This window comes from Scyliorhinus canicula, chromosome 7 (assembly GCF_902713615.1).
Source record: "Scyliorhinus canicula chromosome 7, sScyCan1.1, whole genome shotgun sequence".
NCBI classification, from domain to species: Eukaryota; Metazoa; Chordata; class Chondrichthyes; order Carcharhiniformes; family Scyliorhinidae; genus Scyliorhinus; species Scyliorhinus canicula.
The window spans coordinates 84038151-84053772 of NC_052152.1; the positions used below are offsets into that span (position 1 = coordinate 84038151).

A 15622-nucleotide genomic window follows, 5' to 3' on the forward strand; every position below is an offset into this window, starting at 1 on the left:
CCAGGTGAGAAAGGAGGTGGGTGGCAACAGGGGGATAAAAAAATAGGCATTCCAGACATCTGGAGGGAAAGGACTGGAAGCTAAGACTGGAACAAAGACTGGGAGCAAAAGACTCCAAGCAAAAGAATAAAGGCAAAGACTCGAAGCTTGGTGTGTGAGGTGACCTTGACCAGACCAGGAAGGAAGCAAGCAAGCAAGCAAGCAACAGCCAGCGAGAATCACCTTTACAAAGAGGAACCAGAGGGACTCAGGGATTGGATCTGCAGCTTACCAAATCAAATGAAAATGAAAGATAGAAATGGCAAGATTAGGGAACCATGGATGACGGGTGAAATTGTGAGACTAGCTAAGATGAAAAAGGAAGCATACATAGGATCGAGGCAACTCAAAACTGATGAAGCTTTAGAGGAATATCGGGAAAGTAGGACGAATCTCAAACGCGCAATAAAGAGGGCTAAAAGGGGTAATGAAATATCTTTGGCTAACAGGGTTAAGGAAAATCCCAAAGCATTTTATTTGTATGTAAGGAGCAAGGGGGTAACTAGAGAAAGGATTGGCCCACTTAAAGACAAAAGAGGGAATTTATGCGTGGACTCAGAGGAAATGGGTGAGATTCTTAATGCGTACTTTGCATCGGTATTCACAAAGGAGAGGGACAAGACGGATGTTGAGGCTAGGGATGGATGTTTAAATACTCTCGGTCAAGTTGTCATACGGAAGGGGGAAGTTTTGGGTATTCTAAAAGACATTAAGGTGGACAAGTCCCCAGGACTGGATGGGATCTATCCCAGGTTACTGAGGGAAGCGAGGGTCGAAATAGCTGGGGCCTTAACAGATATCTTTGCAGCATCCTTGAGCACGGGTGAGGTCCCGGAGGACTGGAGAATTGCTAATGTTGTCCCTTTGTTCAAGAAGGGTAGCAGGGATAATCCAGGGAATTATACACCTGTGAGCTTGACGTCAGTGGTAGGCAAACTGTTGGAGAAGATACTGAGGGATAGGATCTATTCACACCTGGAAGAAAATAGACTTATCAGTGATAGGCAGCATGGTTTTGTGCAGGGAAGGTCATGTCTTACAAACCTAATAGAATTCTTTGAGGAAGTGACAAAGTTAATTGATGAGGGAAGGGCTGTAGATGTCGTATACATGGACTTTAGTAAGGCGTTTGATAAGGTTTCCCATGGCAGGTTGATGGAAAAAGTGAAGTCGTATGGGGTACAGGGTGTACTAGCCAGATGGATAAAGAATTGGCTGGGCAACAGGAGACAGAGAGTAGTGGTGGAAGGGAGTGTCTCAAAATGGAGAAGGGTGGCTAGTGGTGTTCCACAGGGATCCGTGCTCGGACCACTGTTGTTTGTGATCCACATAAATGACCTGGAGGAAGGTATAGGTGGTCTGATTAGCAAGTTTGCAGATGATACTAAGATTGGTGGAGTTGCAGATAGCGAGGAGGACTGTCAGAGAATACAACAAAATATAGATAGATTGGAGAGTTGGGCAGAGAAATAGCAGATGGAGTTCAATCCAAGCAAATGCGAGGTGATGCATTTTGGAAGATCAAAATCAAGAGCGGACTATATGGTCAATGGAAGGGTCTTGGGGAAAATTGATGTGCAGAGAGATCTGGGAGTTCAGGTCCATTGTACTCTGAAGGTGGCAACGCAGGTTGATAGAGTGGTCAAGAAGGCATACAGCATGCTTGCCTTCATCGGACGGGGTGTTGAGTACCAGAGTTGGCAGGTCATGTTACAGTTGTATAGGACTTTGGTTCGGCCACATTTGGAATACTGCATGCAGTTCTGGTCGCCACATTACCAGAAGGATGTGGATGCCATGGAGAGGGTGCAGAGGAGGTTCACCAAGATGTTAGGGGCAACACGGTAGCATGGTGGTTAGCATAAATGCTTCACAGCTCCAGGGTCCCAGGTTCGATTCCCGGCTGGGTCACTGTCTGTGCGGAGTCTGCACGTCCTCCCTGTGTGTGCGTGGGTTTCCTCCGGGTGCTCCGGTTTCCTCCCACAGTCCAAAGATGTGCGGGTTAGGTGGATTGGCCATGCTAAATTGCCCGTAGTGTCCTAAAAAGTAAGGTTAAGGGGGGGGTTATTGGGTTACGGGTATAGGGTGGATACGTGGGTTTGAGTAGGGTGATCATGGCTCGGCACAACATCGAGGGCCAAAGGGCCTGTTCTGTGCTGTACTGTTCTATGTTCTATGTTCTATGTTGCCTGGTATGGAGGGTGCTAGCTATGAAGAAAGGTTGAGTAGATTAGGATTGTTTTCGTTGGAAAGACGGAGGTTGAGGGGGGACCTGATTGAGGTCTACAAAATTATGAGAGGTATGGACAGGGTGGATAGCAACAAGCTTTTCCCAAGAGTGGGGGTGTCAGTTACAAGGGGTCACGATTTCAAGGTGAGAGGGGGAAAGTTTAAGGGAGATGTGCGTGGAAAGTTTTTTACACAGAGGGTGGTGGGTGCCTGGAACGCTTTACCAGCAGAGGTGGTAGAGGCGGGCACGATAGCATCATTTAAGAAGCATCTAGACAGGTATATGAATGGGCGGGAACAGAGGGAAGTAGACCTTGGAAAATAGGAGACAGGTTTAGATAAAGGATCTGGATCGGCGCAGGCTGGGAGGGCCGAAGGGCCTGTTCCTGTGCTGTAATTTTCTTTGTTCTTTGTTCTTTACAGGAAGTATAGTCGAATCCTGGGTGTTTCTTGTCTGTACAGTGGGTAATTTATGGGTTAACTATATTTAATTATGTGTATTGCATTATATCTGTGTCCTACTTTGTTCTGCTCATAAATAAAGACACCTGGGTAAACTTTAATTAAAGAGCTGTTTGATGTATCTGAATTGGACAGATACAACACAAGCCAAAGGGGCTGGTTTAGCACAGTGGGCTAAATAGCTGGCTTGTAATGCAGAACAAGGCCAGCAGCACGGTTTCAATTCCCATACCGGCCTCCCCGAACAGGCCGAACAGAATGTGGCGACTAGGGGCTTTTCACAATAACTTCATTGAAGCCTACTTGTGGCAATAAGCGATTATTATTATTATATTATTATAAAGGAAAGATTTTAATTTCACACCATAGCTCACTTTTACCTTTTTTATTCAAACATATTTTAATTGAATTCATGAATTCATACCTGTTCCATCCCATGCAACTCCAGAACTGTAACAATTATTTTCCGACCAGAAGAGAAGTTAGGAAATACTTTTTCAGGCAGAAAATGGTAGAAGTGTGCAACTCTCTCACAGAAAAAGCAATCGATCAATTGTTTTAGAGGCAACTCGAAATGGGGCCTTTGTAATTGGTATATACAGATCTGTTGATTTATATTTTTCTTGTGTATAAAAGGAAAAAATCTATTATAATCGTTAAAAAAAAAATGATGGCCGTAAACCCAGACCTAGACACTCGCCAAATTATTCTGGGGGGGTGGAGGAGGGACTTTAACTGTGCAAAGGACCCAACAATGGACAGATCCAGCTCCATGTCAAGAACCATGTCAAGTACGGCATGAGAATTGAATGTCTTCATGGAGGTTCAAACACACAAGAGAGAAAGAATTCTCCTTTTTTTGCCATGTGTACAAGGTCTACTAGTGCAAAGATTTCTTTGTCATAGTAAAAGGGTGCTTCCAGGTGTAACAAACGTGGAATACTCCACGATTGTAATCTCCGACCATGCGTCACATTACATGGACGTGAGGTTGGAGAAGGGCCAGGTATAACTCCCCCATGGAGGCTGGATGCATTTGAAATAAAATGGATGAATTTGTTACGCAGATTGAGGTAAAGGGATATGATGTATTTGGGATTATGGAGACATGGCTCCAAGGTGACCAAGGATGGGAGCTAAACATCGAGGGCTATAGAAAGACAGACAGACAGAAAGGACAAAGTAGTGGAGTTGCATTGTTGATTAAAGAAGATATTGATTTGCAGATGATAAATTTGCAGATGACACGAAGGTCGGTGGAGTTGTGGATAGTGCTGAAGGATGTTATAGGATACAGAGGGACATAGATAAGCTGCAGAGCTGGGCTGAGAGGTGGCAGATGGAGTTTAATGCGGAAAAGTGTGAGGTGGTTCACTTTGGAAGGAGTAACAGGAATGCAGAGTACTGGGCTAATGGCAAGATTCTGGTAGTGTAGATGAACAGAGAGATCTCGGCATCCAGGTACATAAATCCCTGAAAGTTGCCACCAGGTTAATAGGGCTGTTAAGAAGGCATATGGTGTGCTAGCCTTTATAAGCAGGGGGATTGAGTTTCGGAACCACAAGGTCATGCTGCAGCTGTACATAACTCTGGTGCGGCCACACCTGGAGTACTGCGTGCAGTTCTGGTCACCACATTATAGGAAGGATGTGGAAGCTTTGGAAAGGGTTCAGAGGAGATTTACTAGGATGTTGCCTGGTATGGAGGGAAGGTCTTACGAGGAAAGGCTCAGGGAATTGAGGTTGTTTTCGTTAGAGAGGAGAAGGCTGAGAGGTGACTTAATAGAGACATATAAGATAGTCAGAGGGTTAGATAGGGTGGACAGTGAGAGTCTTTTTCCTCAGATTGTGATGACCAACACGAGGGGACATAGCTTTAAATTGAGGGGTGAGAGATATAGGACAGATGTCAGAGGCAGTTTCTTTACTCAGAGAGTAGTAGGGGTGTGGAACGCCCTGCCTGCAATAGTAGTAGACTCGCCAACTTTAAGGGCATTTAAGTGGTCACTGGATAGACATATGGATGAAATGGAATAGTGTAGGTCAGATAGGCTTCAGATGGTTTCACAGGTCGGCGCAACATCGAGGGCCGAAGGGCCCGTACTGCGCTGTAGTGTTCTATGTTTCTATGTTTCTATGATACAATATTGGAGGAAGCTATTAGTACAGCTGATGTGGATTCTGTCTGGGTCAAGTTAAGAAACGTCATGGTGCAAAAAACATTCAAGGGGTGGTATACAGACCACCAAACTGAAGTGGTAATGTTGGGAACTAGACAGGAAATCAGAGATGCACGTGATAAAGGACCAACTATGTTTATGGGTGACTTTAATCGGCATATACATTGGATGACTTAAATTAGTCACAGTACAATAGAGGAGGAATTTCTGGAGTGTATACGGGATAGTTTCCGTGACCAGTATGTTGAGGAAACAACAAGGGAACAGACCATCTTGGACTGGGTGTTGGCAATCTAATTGTGAGAGAACCTTGGAGATGAGTGATCATAATATGGTAGAATTCTTTATCAAGGTGAATACTGAGGTAGTTGATTTTGAGACCAAGGTCCTGAACCTCAATAAAGGTATGAGGCATGAGCTGTCTATGACGAACTGGAAAATATTACTGAAAGGAAGGACTGCGGACAGGCAATGGCAGGCATTCATGGAACGCATAGGAAAACTCCAAAAGTTGTTTATTCCTATTTGTCGCAAGAGCAGAAAGGGAACTTGGACAAACCATGGCTTACAAGGGAAATCAGATATACTATTAGATTCAAAGAAGAAGCATACAAATTAGCTAGGAAAGACAATAGGCCTGAGAATTTGGAACAGTTTAAAATTCAGCAAAGATAGACCAAGGGATTGATTTAAGAAGAGTAAAATACTATTTGAAATAAACTAGCAGGGAACATAAAACTGACAGTAAAAGTTTCTATAGGTATGTAAAGAGAAAAGGCTTAATAAAAACTAATTTAGGCCCCTTAAGTCATAAATGGGAGAATTCTTAAATGGGACAAAGTAGTGTCTGAGGAACTAAATTCGTACTTTACTTCTGTCTTCACAAAGGAAGATTTGAATAATGTACTGGAAATTCTGAGAAGCACACGTTTTAATGAGGAGCTGAAGGAAATTAGAATTAGTAAAGAAATGGGGTGGGATTCTCCGTTGCCCAACGCCGATATTATAATTGGCAATCGGGCGGAGAATCCACTCCGACGCCCAAAATGGGAGTTGGCGCCAGTTTGACGCCGGTCAGCCATGCTCCGCCCCATCCAAAATGGCATAATTGTGTCACGCGCTGCACGCTGTTGCAACGCCATTGACACCATCGGCAGGCCCTCCTGCGATGCTCCGCCCCCGATGGGCTGAGTTCGCAACCACCCAGGACACGTGTGGGGCTGCATTCTCTGGTCGCCTTAGGTGAAATCGCGTTCAGCGAACAGCCAGAGAATCTAAATTCCCAACGATATCAGGGGTGAAGCTGCTTTCGCGATCCTCCGCCCCCTTCAAAGCGGCATACTCTGCAAGTACGCCGCGCAATGTATCGACAGCCTCAGGCCATTGCCTGAGGCCCGTCCCCCGATGCTCTGCCCCCGACCGGCCAAGTTCCCGATGACGTGGGTCACTCATGGTCTCAGCCGTCGGGAATTCGGCGTGACTGCTGCAGCCTCAGTCCAGCGCCTCCACAGTCGGGGGAGCGTTGATCCACAGGCAAGGGGGACATTATTCGGGGATGGGGGAACTATGGGAGGGTGGTCCTGGGTGCACGAGTTGGTTGAAGGGGGGGTACTATTTCACGGCCCAGGACCGTGAGCGGTTTCTGCCATGAAGCACGGCGCGGCCTCTGCAGGCCACCACCATGCGCATGCGCGGCCATGAACCCGGCAATTCAACATTGGGTACCGGCAGCTAGAGCCGGGTGTTCTACGCTGCTGTCCTGCTAGCCCATGGTCTCAGCGTAAAATGCCACCGTTCCCATTCTGTTGTGGGGGCATAGCCCCAGAATTGGAGAATCCAGCCCGTGGTCTCAGCGGTCAGGAACGCGGTGTCCTGCGCCAGGCTAAGCTTGATGCAGCTCAATGTAGTGCACAGAGTACACCTTACTAAGATAAGCATGAGCAGGTTCTTCCCAGAGCTGAAGGACATGCCTGAAGGATGTCAGAGGGGGGGGGTTAACCACACCCACATGTTCTGGTCCTGCCTCAGACCCAGGGAGTCCAGGGTGGTGGGGGTTGGGATGGAGCCGTGCCCATCTGTGGCGGTCTTCGGGATGCCAGAGTATCCAGAGCTCCGGACAGGGAAGGGGGCGGATGTCCTGGCCTTCGTCTCACTGATCACTAGGTGGGGACTTCACTGGGCTGGAAGTCGGCAGTGCCACCAAGGGCGTCAAAGTGGCTCTCCGACCTGGCTGAATTCCTGCAGCTAGAAAAAATTAAATTCTCGATAAGGCAAGAGAGATAAGGAGAGATTCCATGACAGTGGAAGAAGTTCACAAACCTCTTTAAAGAGCTGTTTGCAGCTGAGGGGGGGGGGGGGGGGGGGGGGAGATAGAACTGGGGCCATTGTCAAAGACAAGGGGATTGCCTGTGTTTGATGTTGTTACTGTGTTGATTATTATTGGTATTTCCGTATTGTTCTGCAAAGTTTTGACATTAAGTGCAAAAGGCGATTTTAAAAATTAGCCTTGTCCATTAGCTCATTTATAGACTATCCGCTGCATTTTATAAATACAGTGTAAACTTACGAGGAATCAAATTTTTCAAGGTGGATTTGCAAACACCTACGAGAGGGATTTGCATTTGATGAAATGATTGCATCTTCAACGTTATTGGAGCTTCTGGAAGCATTACTAATCCAAAAAACTTTACCACTTGATTTACTTTAAAGGTGCCAAGTTGATGAGCAGCAAAGCAGATGACAATATCCTGTTTGAGAAAAAAGGAGAAAGTTAATTATGTTTGCATAAAAGCGCTTTGACTTGGCTAAATCAATTCCTTTTGGCATGAAATCAAGCGAGCAATTACCTTGTATATACAATTCAAATATCCTGGGTTTGACTCTCCTTGCTCACCCATAGTTTTCTGACCCTGCTTCTAAGGAAATGTCAACTATTCCTGACCACCTCCCAACCTCACCACCGCTTGCAAATCCACACCCCTGCTCCCAATTCCTCTATCATCGCTTCTCCTCATCTCCCATATGGAGGGCTTTAAAGAAGCCATCCGTTCTTCCCCCTTTCTCCTGCCATTAGTGGTTCTCTCGTGCCTTGGCATAAAATAAAGGCATTGAAACAGCTAACAGAATAGCAGGCATTCCCTCGTCACTTGGTGCATATAGTTGCAACATGCATGTGATTAGAGGCCCTCTATGTTTGTGAATGGAGTTGGTACCATTTATGCACTTTCAGAAAACCTTTCACCTTTCATGCAACTGAAGAACTTCCAAGGGAAAATGACAAAAGAGTTTACATTGATGAGCAATGCTTCCCCTACATACCAGATGCTATTATTTGGTAGGCATCACTTGTGACATCTTGGAACAGTCTGCTCTCATCGTCACAACCACTGGCAAAGCTATCACCATGGCAAATGTGGACTGAAAGTCTAGCTAAAGGAGACAACACAACTCTGTGACTGCCTTCATCATGAATCATGGGAAAAAAGTTCAGTCCTCCTCCAGTATAACAGCAGTAAGTCTGCCTTGACCTACGTGCTCAGCTTCTGAGGTAACAATTCTCCTCTGGTATGTCCACCAGTCACCAATTCCCTCTTCGATATATTCCTGCCTCCTTCAATTCTGAATGCAAGCAAATTTCCATTTCCACCCTCGGTTTTTTAATTCTGCAATAAAATTGCAGCTCTCAGCAGTTTTGTGCAGCAGGACACAGCCAAAATATAAAGAGCATTGAAATATATATTACAATGGATGTGAAGGCAGTAGAGAGTGTGCAGAAGAGATTCTCGAGAATGCTTCCACAAGAATGGAAGGAACTTCAGTTACACTGATTGGAGAAGCTGGGGCTGTTCGCCTTGGAGAAGAGAAGGTTGAAAGAAGATTTAACAGGAAGGTTCAAATCATGAGGGAACTGCGCGGAATAGACGGAGAAACTTTTCCCACTAGTAGAAGGAATGAGGCGAGGACACCCATTTAAGGTGATTTGCAAAAGAAACAACAGCAACACCAGGAAACTCCTTTCCAATGCAATGAGTTGTTCAAATCTCCAATGCACTGCCTGAGAGTGTGGTGGAGGCAGATTCACTTTGGCTAAATTGGAGCAGTATCTGAAAAGAAAACATCTGCAGGGCACCAGGAAAAGACGGGGGGGGGGGGGGGGGGGGGGGGGTGGTGTGGAGACAAGGTAAATAGCTCTTACAGAGGACCAGCATCGACACAAATTCCCTCCTTATGTGCTGTAACCATTCTATGATTTTGATAAACAAAAAATTAAATGAATCAAATACCACAAATTCACATACAATAGGAAATGCTGCTGTTTAATTTTAAGGGAAAAGACTCTCCGACCAGAATGAACCTTCCCAACATTACTCGTTTTATATGGGCTTGCAAAATCTCAGCCCATTCCAAGCAAAGAAAACAGGAAACCACACTTGGTAATCAATACTATAATTATTATCCATGCGTTTTACAGGCAAACAATCTTGCTGACTGAAATCCCACAATTTAACATTGGGAGATTGAGACTTCTGGTGGCAGCCATGAGCTGATCGGTCACACACAAGGTGGCCCCTGCTTGGAGGCTTCAGTTTTGGCCCTTTCTACCTGGTTAATGGGCGCTTGTTTTGTAAAAAGTACAAAATGATTGAAGGGAGTTGGTTTCTCCTCCAAAGTGGAATGTCGGCGGCGTTGTCTGGCAAAAGTAAAGCCTTGGCTCAAGAGGTGGAGAATCCATGTGGTGCAGTAACAAAGAGCATATCAGAGACGGGAATATTGTCATCGCCTACCCCACTGCCTGTGGGACAGTTCATGGAATTTATCAAGGGGGAGTTTAGGCACCATCAGCAGGAGATGCAAGAGGACTATCCAAGGCGACTGAGGGAGCAGTAGCCCCTCTTCGCGGGACTTTGGGACAGGTGGAGAAGCATTTGGAGTTGCAAGGTGTGATGACCTAAAGGCTAGAAATGGCGGTATTTTTTTTAAAAATAATTTTTATTGAAAAATTTTGAATTTATACAACAATAACGCACCATAGTAAAATACCAAAAATAACAATAATATTAACAATCATAAACATTCGCCCCACCTCCATGAACAACACAGCATTTTAACAACAATGCAAATTAACACAATATAAAGTTACAGAATAGTCACTACAATAAGGAACACCCCCACCCCCCCAGGTTGCTGCTGCCATTGACCAAGTTACCTATCTTTGAGCCAGGAAGTCCAGAAAAGGCTGCCATCGTTTATAGAACCCTTGTATTGATCCTCTCAGGGCAAATTTGACCCTTTCCAATTTTATAAATCCCACCATGTCACTGATCCAGGTCTCCACACTTGGGGGCCTTGCATCCTTCCACTGTAGCAGAATCCTTCGTCGGGCTACTAGGGACGCAAAGGCCAGGACACAGGCCTCTTTCGTCTCCTGCACTTCCGGCTCTACCGCAACTCCAAAAATCACGAGTCCCGACCCTGGTCTGACCCTGGATCCAACCACCCTCGACACCGTCCCCGCCACCCCCTTCCAGAATTCTTCCAGTGCTGGGCATGCCCAGAATATATGGGCGTGGTTCGCTGGACTCCCCGAACATCTGGTGCACCTGTCCTCACCCCCAAAGAACCTACTCATCCTAGTCCCGGACATGTGGGCCCGGTGCAGCACCTTAAATTATGAGACTAAGCCTCGCACATGAGGAGGAAGAGTTGACTCTCTCCAAGGCATCCGCCCAAGTCCCATCCTCTATCTGCTCCCCAAGTTCCTCCTCCCATTTAGCCTTCAGCTCCTCCACTGACAACTCCTCCACCTCCTGCATTACCTTATAGATGTCAGACACCTTCCCCTCTCCGACCCACACCCCCGAAAGCACTCTGTCCATCGTCCCCCGCGACGGCAGCAGAGGGAATCCCTCTACCTGTCGCCTAGCAAACGCCTTTACCTGCAAGTATCTGAACATGTTCCCTTGGGGAAGGCCAAATTTATCTTCCAGTTCCCCCAGGCCCGCAAACCTCCCGCCAATAAACAGGTCCCTCAATTTGCTGATGCCCACCCTTTGCCACCCCCTAAATCCCCCATCCTTGTTCCCCGGGATGAACCGATGGTTGCCACCCAGTGGAGCCTCCATCGAGCCCCCTGTTTCCCCCCGATGCCGTCTCCACTGTCCCCAGATTCTTAGGGTCGCCGCCACCACCGGGCTCGTGGTAAACCTCTTAGGGGAGAGCGGCAACGGTGCCGTTACCATGGCACCCAGGCTCGTACCTCTACATGACGCCATCTCCATTCTTTTCCACGCCGTCCCTCCCCCCTCCATCACCCATTTACCACCATTGACACATTGGCTGCCCAATAGTACCCCAGAAGGTTGGGCAGCGCCAGCCCGCCTCTATCCCTCCCCTCGCTCCAGGAACACCCTCTTCACTCTCGGAGTCCCATGTGCCCACACAAAGCTCAAAATACTGCTAGTCACTCTCCTAAAGAAGGCCCTGGGGATAAAGATGGGCAGGCACTGAAAGAGGAACAAGAACCTCGGAAGCACCGTCATTTTGACGGACTGTACCCTCCCCGCCAACGATAATGGCAGCATGTCCCACCTCTTGAACTCCTCCTCCATCTGATCTACAAGTCTGGTGAAGTTATGCTTGTGAAGAGTCCCCCAGTCCCTGGCCACCTGCACCCCCAGGTACCTAAAGCTCTCCCCTGCCTGCCTAAGCGGGAGCCTACCAATTCCTTCCTCCTGGTCTCCAGGGTGCACCACAAACACCTCGCTCTTGCCTAAATTTAATTTATAACGAGGAAAGGTCCCAAACTCAGCTAGCAACTCCATCACTCCCGGCATCCCTCCCACCGGGTCCGCCACATACAGTAACAGGTCATCGGCATACAACGACACCCTATGTTCCTCTCCACCTCGCACCAAGCCTCTCCACCTCTCTGAATCCCTCAACGCCATCGCCAGCGGCTCGATTGCCAGTGCAAACAACAAGGGGGACAGGGGGCAACCCTGCCTGGTCCCTCGGTAAAGCCGGAAGTACTCCAACCTCCTCCTCTTCGTGGCCACGCACGCCATCGGGGCCTCATATAGCAGCCGTACCCATCTAATGAACCCTTCACCAAATCCAAACCTCCCTAACACCTCCCATAGGTACCCCCACTCCACTCTATCGAAGGCCTTCTCCGCATCCAGTGCCACCACTATCTCTGCCTCCCCCTCAATCGCCGGCATCATGATGACATTCAACAATCTCCGCACATTCGTGTTTTTGCCAGGACCTTAGCATCCACGTTCAGGAGAGATATGGGCCTGTATGAACCACACTGCTGGGGGTCCTTGTCCCTCTTTAAAATTAACGAGATCAGCGCCCGCGACATCGTCGGGGGCAAAGTCCCCCCTTCCCACGCTTCATTGAGTGTCCGCACCAGCAAGGGACCCACTAGGTCCACAAACTTTTTATAAAATTCCACCGGGAACCCATCCGGCCCCGGTGCCTTCCCTGACTGCATCTGCCCGATCCCCTTAACTAGCTCCTCCAGCTCAATCGGCGCACCCAACCCCTCCACCTTCTCCTCCTGCACCTTCGGGAAAGAAAGCCTGTCAAGGAACCTCTCCATTCCCCTCCTCTCCCCCGTTGGCTCCGACCGGTACAGTTCCCCGTAAAAGTCCTTGAAGACCTCATTCACCTCTACCCCCTTCCGCACCACATTCCCACTCTTGTCTCTCACTCCAGCAATTTCCTTAGCCGCATCCCGCTTGCGGAGCTGATCAGCCAGCATCCTACTCGCCTTTTCACCATGTTCGTACACTGCCCCTTGTGCCTTCCTCCACTGTGCCTCCGCCTTTCTAGTGGTCAGCAAATCAAATTCAGCCTGCAGGCTGCGCCTCTCCCCCAACAGTCCCTCCTCTGGTGCCTCTGCATCCCTCCTGTCCACCTCCAGCATCTTTCCCATCAGTCTATCCCTCTCACTCCTCTCGCTCCTCTCCCTGTGTGCCTGGATGGATATCAGCTCCCCACGAATCACTGCTTTCAGGGCTTCCCAGACCATCCCCACCTGAACCTCCCCCGTATCATTCACCTCAAGGTACCCCTCAATACTTGCCCGGACCCTCCTACACACCTCCTCCTCCGCCAACAACCCCACATCCAACCGCCACAACGGACGTTGGTCCCGCACCTCCCCCATCTCCAACTCTATCCAATGCGAAGCGTGGTCGGAGATTGCAATGGCCGAATACTCAGCCTCCTCCACTCACGGAATCAGTCCCCTACTCACCACAAAGAAATCTATCCGAGAGTAGACCCTATGTACGTGGGAGAAGAAAGAGTACTCGTGTGCCCTCAGCCTCACAAACCTCCATGGATCCACCCCACCCATCTGATCCATAAACCCTCTCAGTACCTTGGCCGCCGCCGGCCTCCTACCCGTCCTAGAGCTGGACCGATCCAGTGAAGGATCCAACACCGTATTAAAGTCCCCCCTCCATGATCAGACCTCCCGCCTCCAGATCCGGGACCCGTCCCAGCATACGCCTCATAAAGCCCGCATCGTCCCAATTTGGGGCATACACACTAGCCAGTACCACCTTCTCTCCTTGTATCCTGCCCCTAACCATAACATACCTACCCCCCTTATCCGCCACCACCTCCGATGCCTCAAACAACACATTTTTCCCCACCAGAATCGCCACTCCCCGGTTCTTCACATCCAACCCAGAGTGGAAAACCTGCCCCACCCATCCCTTCCTCAGGCGGACCTGGTCCGCCACCTTCAGGTGGGTCTCCTGAAGCATTGCCACATCTGCCTTTAGCCCCTTCAGGTGAGCCAGTACCCTCGACCACTTCACCGGCCCATTCAACCCTCTCGCATTCCAGGTGACCAACCGGATCAGAGGGCGTCCCGCCCCCCTCCCCCGTTGACTAGCCATAGCCCGTCGACTGCCCGCCCCAGGCCAGCAACCCCTGCCCGACCCAGTCACCACAGCGACAACACCTCTCCTCTGTCCCCCCAGCCCCCACCAGCTCCTTCCTGACCCTACCAGCAGCAACCCGGTATTCCCCTTTCCCTCCCCCCCCCCCCCCCTCCCTTCCCCCCCAGGCTAGGAACCCTCCCAGCCGCGAACCGTCCTCCATTGTACTTCCGTGGGTCAGTTAACGTCTGCTGACCCCGGAAACTCCCGCCAATAACCCGACCCCTCCCAAAGTGGGATCATCCCCCAATCTATCCCTCCTCCAGGCACCGCTCCAGCGCGGGGAAGAACCAGTTAAGGCCCCGCCTCCCCCCATCACCGTCTCTGCCCCCCAGCCCCGCAGTGCGGGAAACCAGAGGAAAGCCCGCGCTTTCGCACTGCCCCACCGCACCCTTCTGACGCAGCTCCCAAATAACAGCCCCACTCCATACCCCCAACCCGACATAGAATACAACAATCCCCCCGACCCTCCCCGCAAGATACACAACTCAACCAATGCCCCACAGCAGAAAAAAACATAGCAGAACAACACCCCATAAATAACCATATCAAAATTGCAAAAGTACAAAAAAAAGAACATAGCAACAGCAGAATCCAGCGCTAAGATATTACAACCGACCCTCGCAACCCCAAACCCCTAGTTCAAGTCCAGTTTCTCCGTCCGCACGAAGGCCACGCCTCCTCCGGGGAATCGAAATAATAATGCCGGTCCGAATAAGTTACCCACAGGCGCGCGGGCTGCAACATTCCGAACTTTATCTTTTGCCTGTAAAGCACCTCTTTTGTCTGATTAAATCCGGACCGCCGCTTAGTCACTTCCGCACTCCAATCCTGGTAGATCCGTACTACCCCTTTCTCCCACTTGCTGCTCTTCACCTTCTTGGCCCAGCGCAGCACACACTCCAGATCACTGAACCGGTGGAACCTCACCAGCACCGCACGCGGGGGTTCATTGTCCTTAGGCCTCCTGGCCAGTACTCTGTGTGCTCCCTCCAGCTCCAAGGGCAGATGGAAAGACCCGGCCCCCACTAGCGAGTTCAGCATTTTTAGCCACATAGGTTGTCAGGTCCGACCCCTCCAGCCCCTCCACAAGGCCCAAGATCCGCAGGTTTTTCCGCCTCATGCGGTGATCAAGCTCCTCGAAGCGTTCCTGCCACTTCTTGTGGAGTGCCTCGTGCCCCTCCACCTTACTCACGAGGACCACGGCCTCCTCCTCTCGTTCAGTGGCCTGCGTCTGCAACTCCTTGATAGCAGCACCCTGGGTGGTCTGAATCTCCGACAGCCTTCTGTTTGTTTCCTGCAGAGAGCTCAGTACCGCAGCCTTGAAGTCTGTGAAGCAGCGCAGGAGAGCAGCGCCGGCTCTAGGGTTGCTGGCGCCCCAGGCAAGCTGAACTTCGGCGCCCTTGGGGGGGGGGGGGGGGGGGGGTCGGGGGTGCCGGGGGGGGCCGAGGGGGGGGGGCGCGAGGGGGGGGGCCGAGGGGGGGGGCCAAGGGGGGGGGGAGGCGAGGGGGTGGGGCCAAGGGGGGGGGGGGCCAGGGGGGCGGGACCAAGGCCGAGCAGGCCCGAGGCCGAGCGGGCCGAGGGGGTGCGGGGCCGAGGCCGAGCGGGCCGAGGGGGGGGCGGGGCCGAGGGGGGCGGGGCCGGAACCAGGGGGGGCGGACGGAGGGGGGGGGCGACGGGGGGGCGGCGGACGGAGGGGGGGTCGGAGGGAGGGGCGGAAGGGGCCGCCCTGGGGGAGGGCGGCCACCGCGCA

General features: G+C 50.3%; 1 protein-coding gene across 4 annotated transcripts in view; it reads right to left on the reverse strand.

The window, feature by feature from the left end:
- The window catches only part of LOC119969087 (cilia- and flagella-associated protein 47-like), an 868530-nt gene that overhangs the window by 743461 nt on the left and 109447 nt on the right, over positions 1 to 15622 (reverse strand). For all 4 annotated transcript variants that reach the window (XM_038802287.1, XM_038802288.1, XM_038802285.1 and 1 more), the window contains exon 9: positions 7476 to 7656. In XM_038802287.1, the coding sequence (XP_038658215.1) occupies positions 7476 to 7656 (181 nt within the window). The remainder of the gene's footprint in view (positions 1 to 7475; positions 7657 to 15622) is intronic.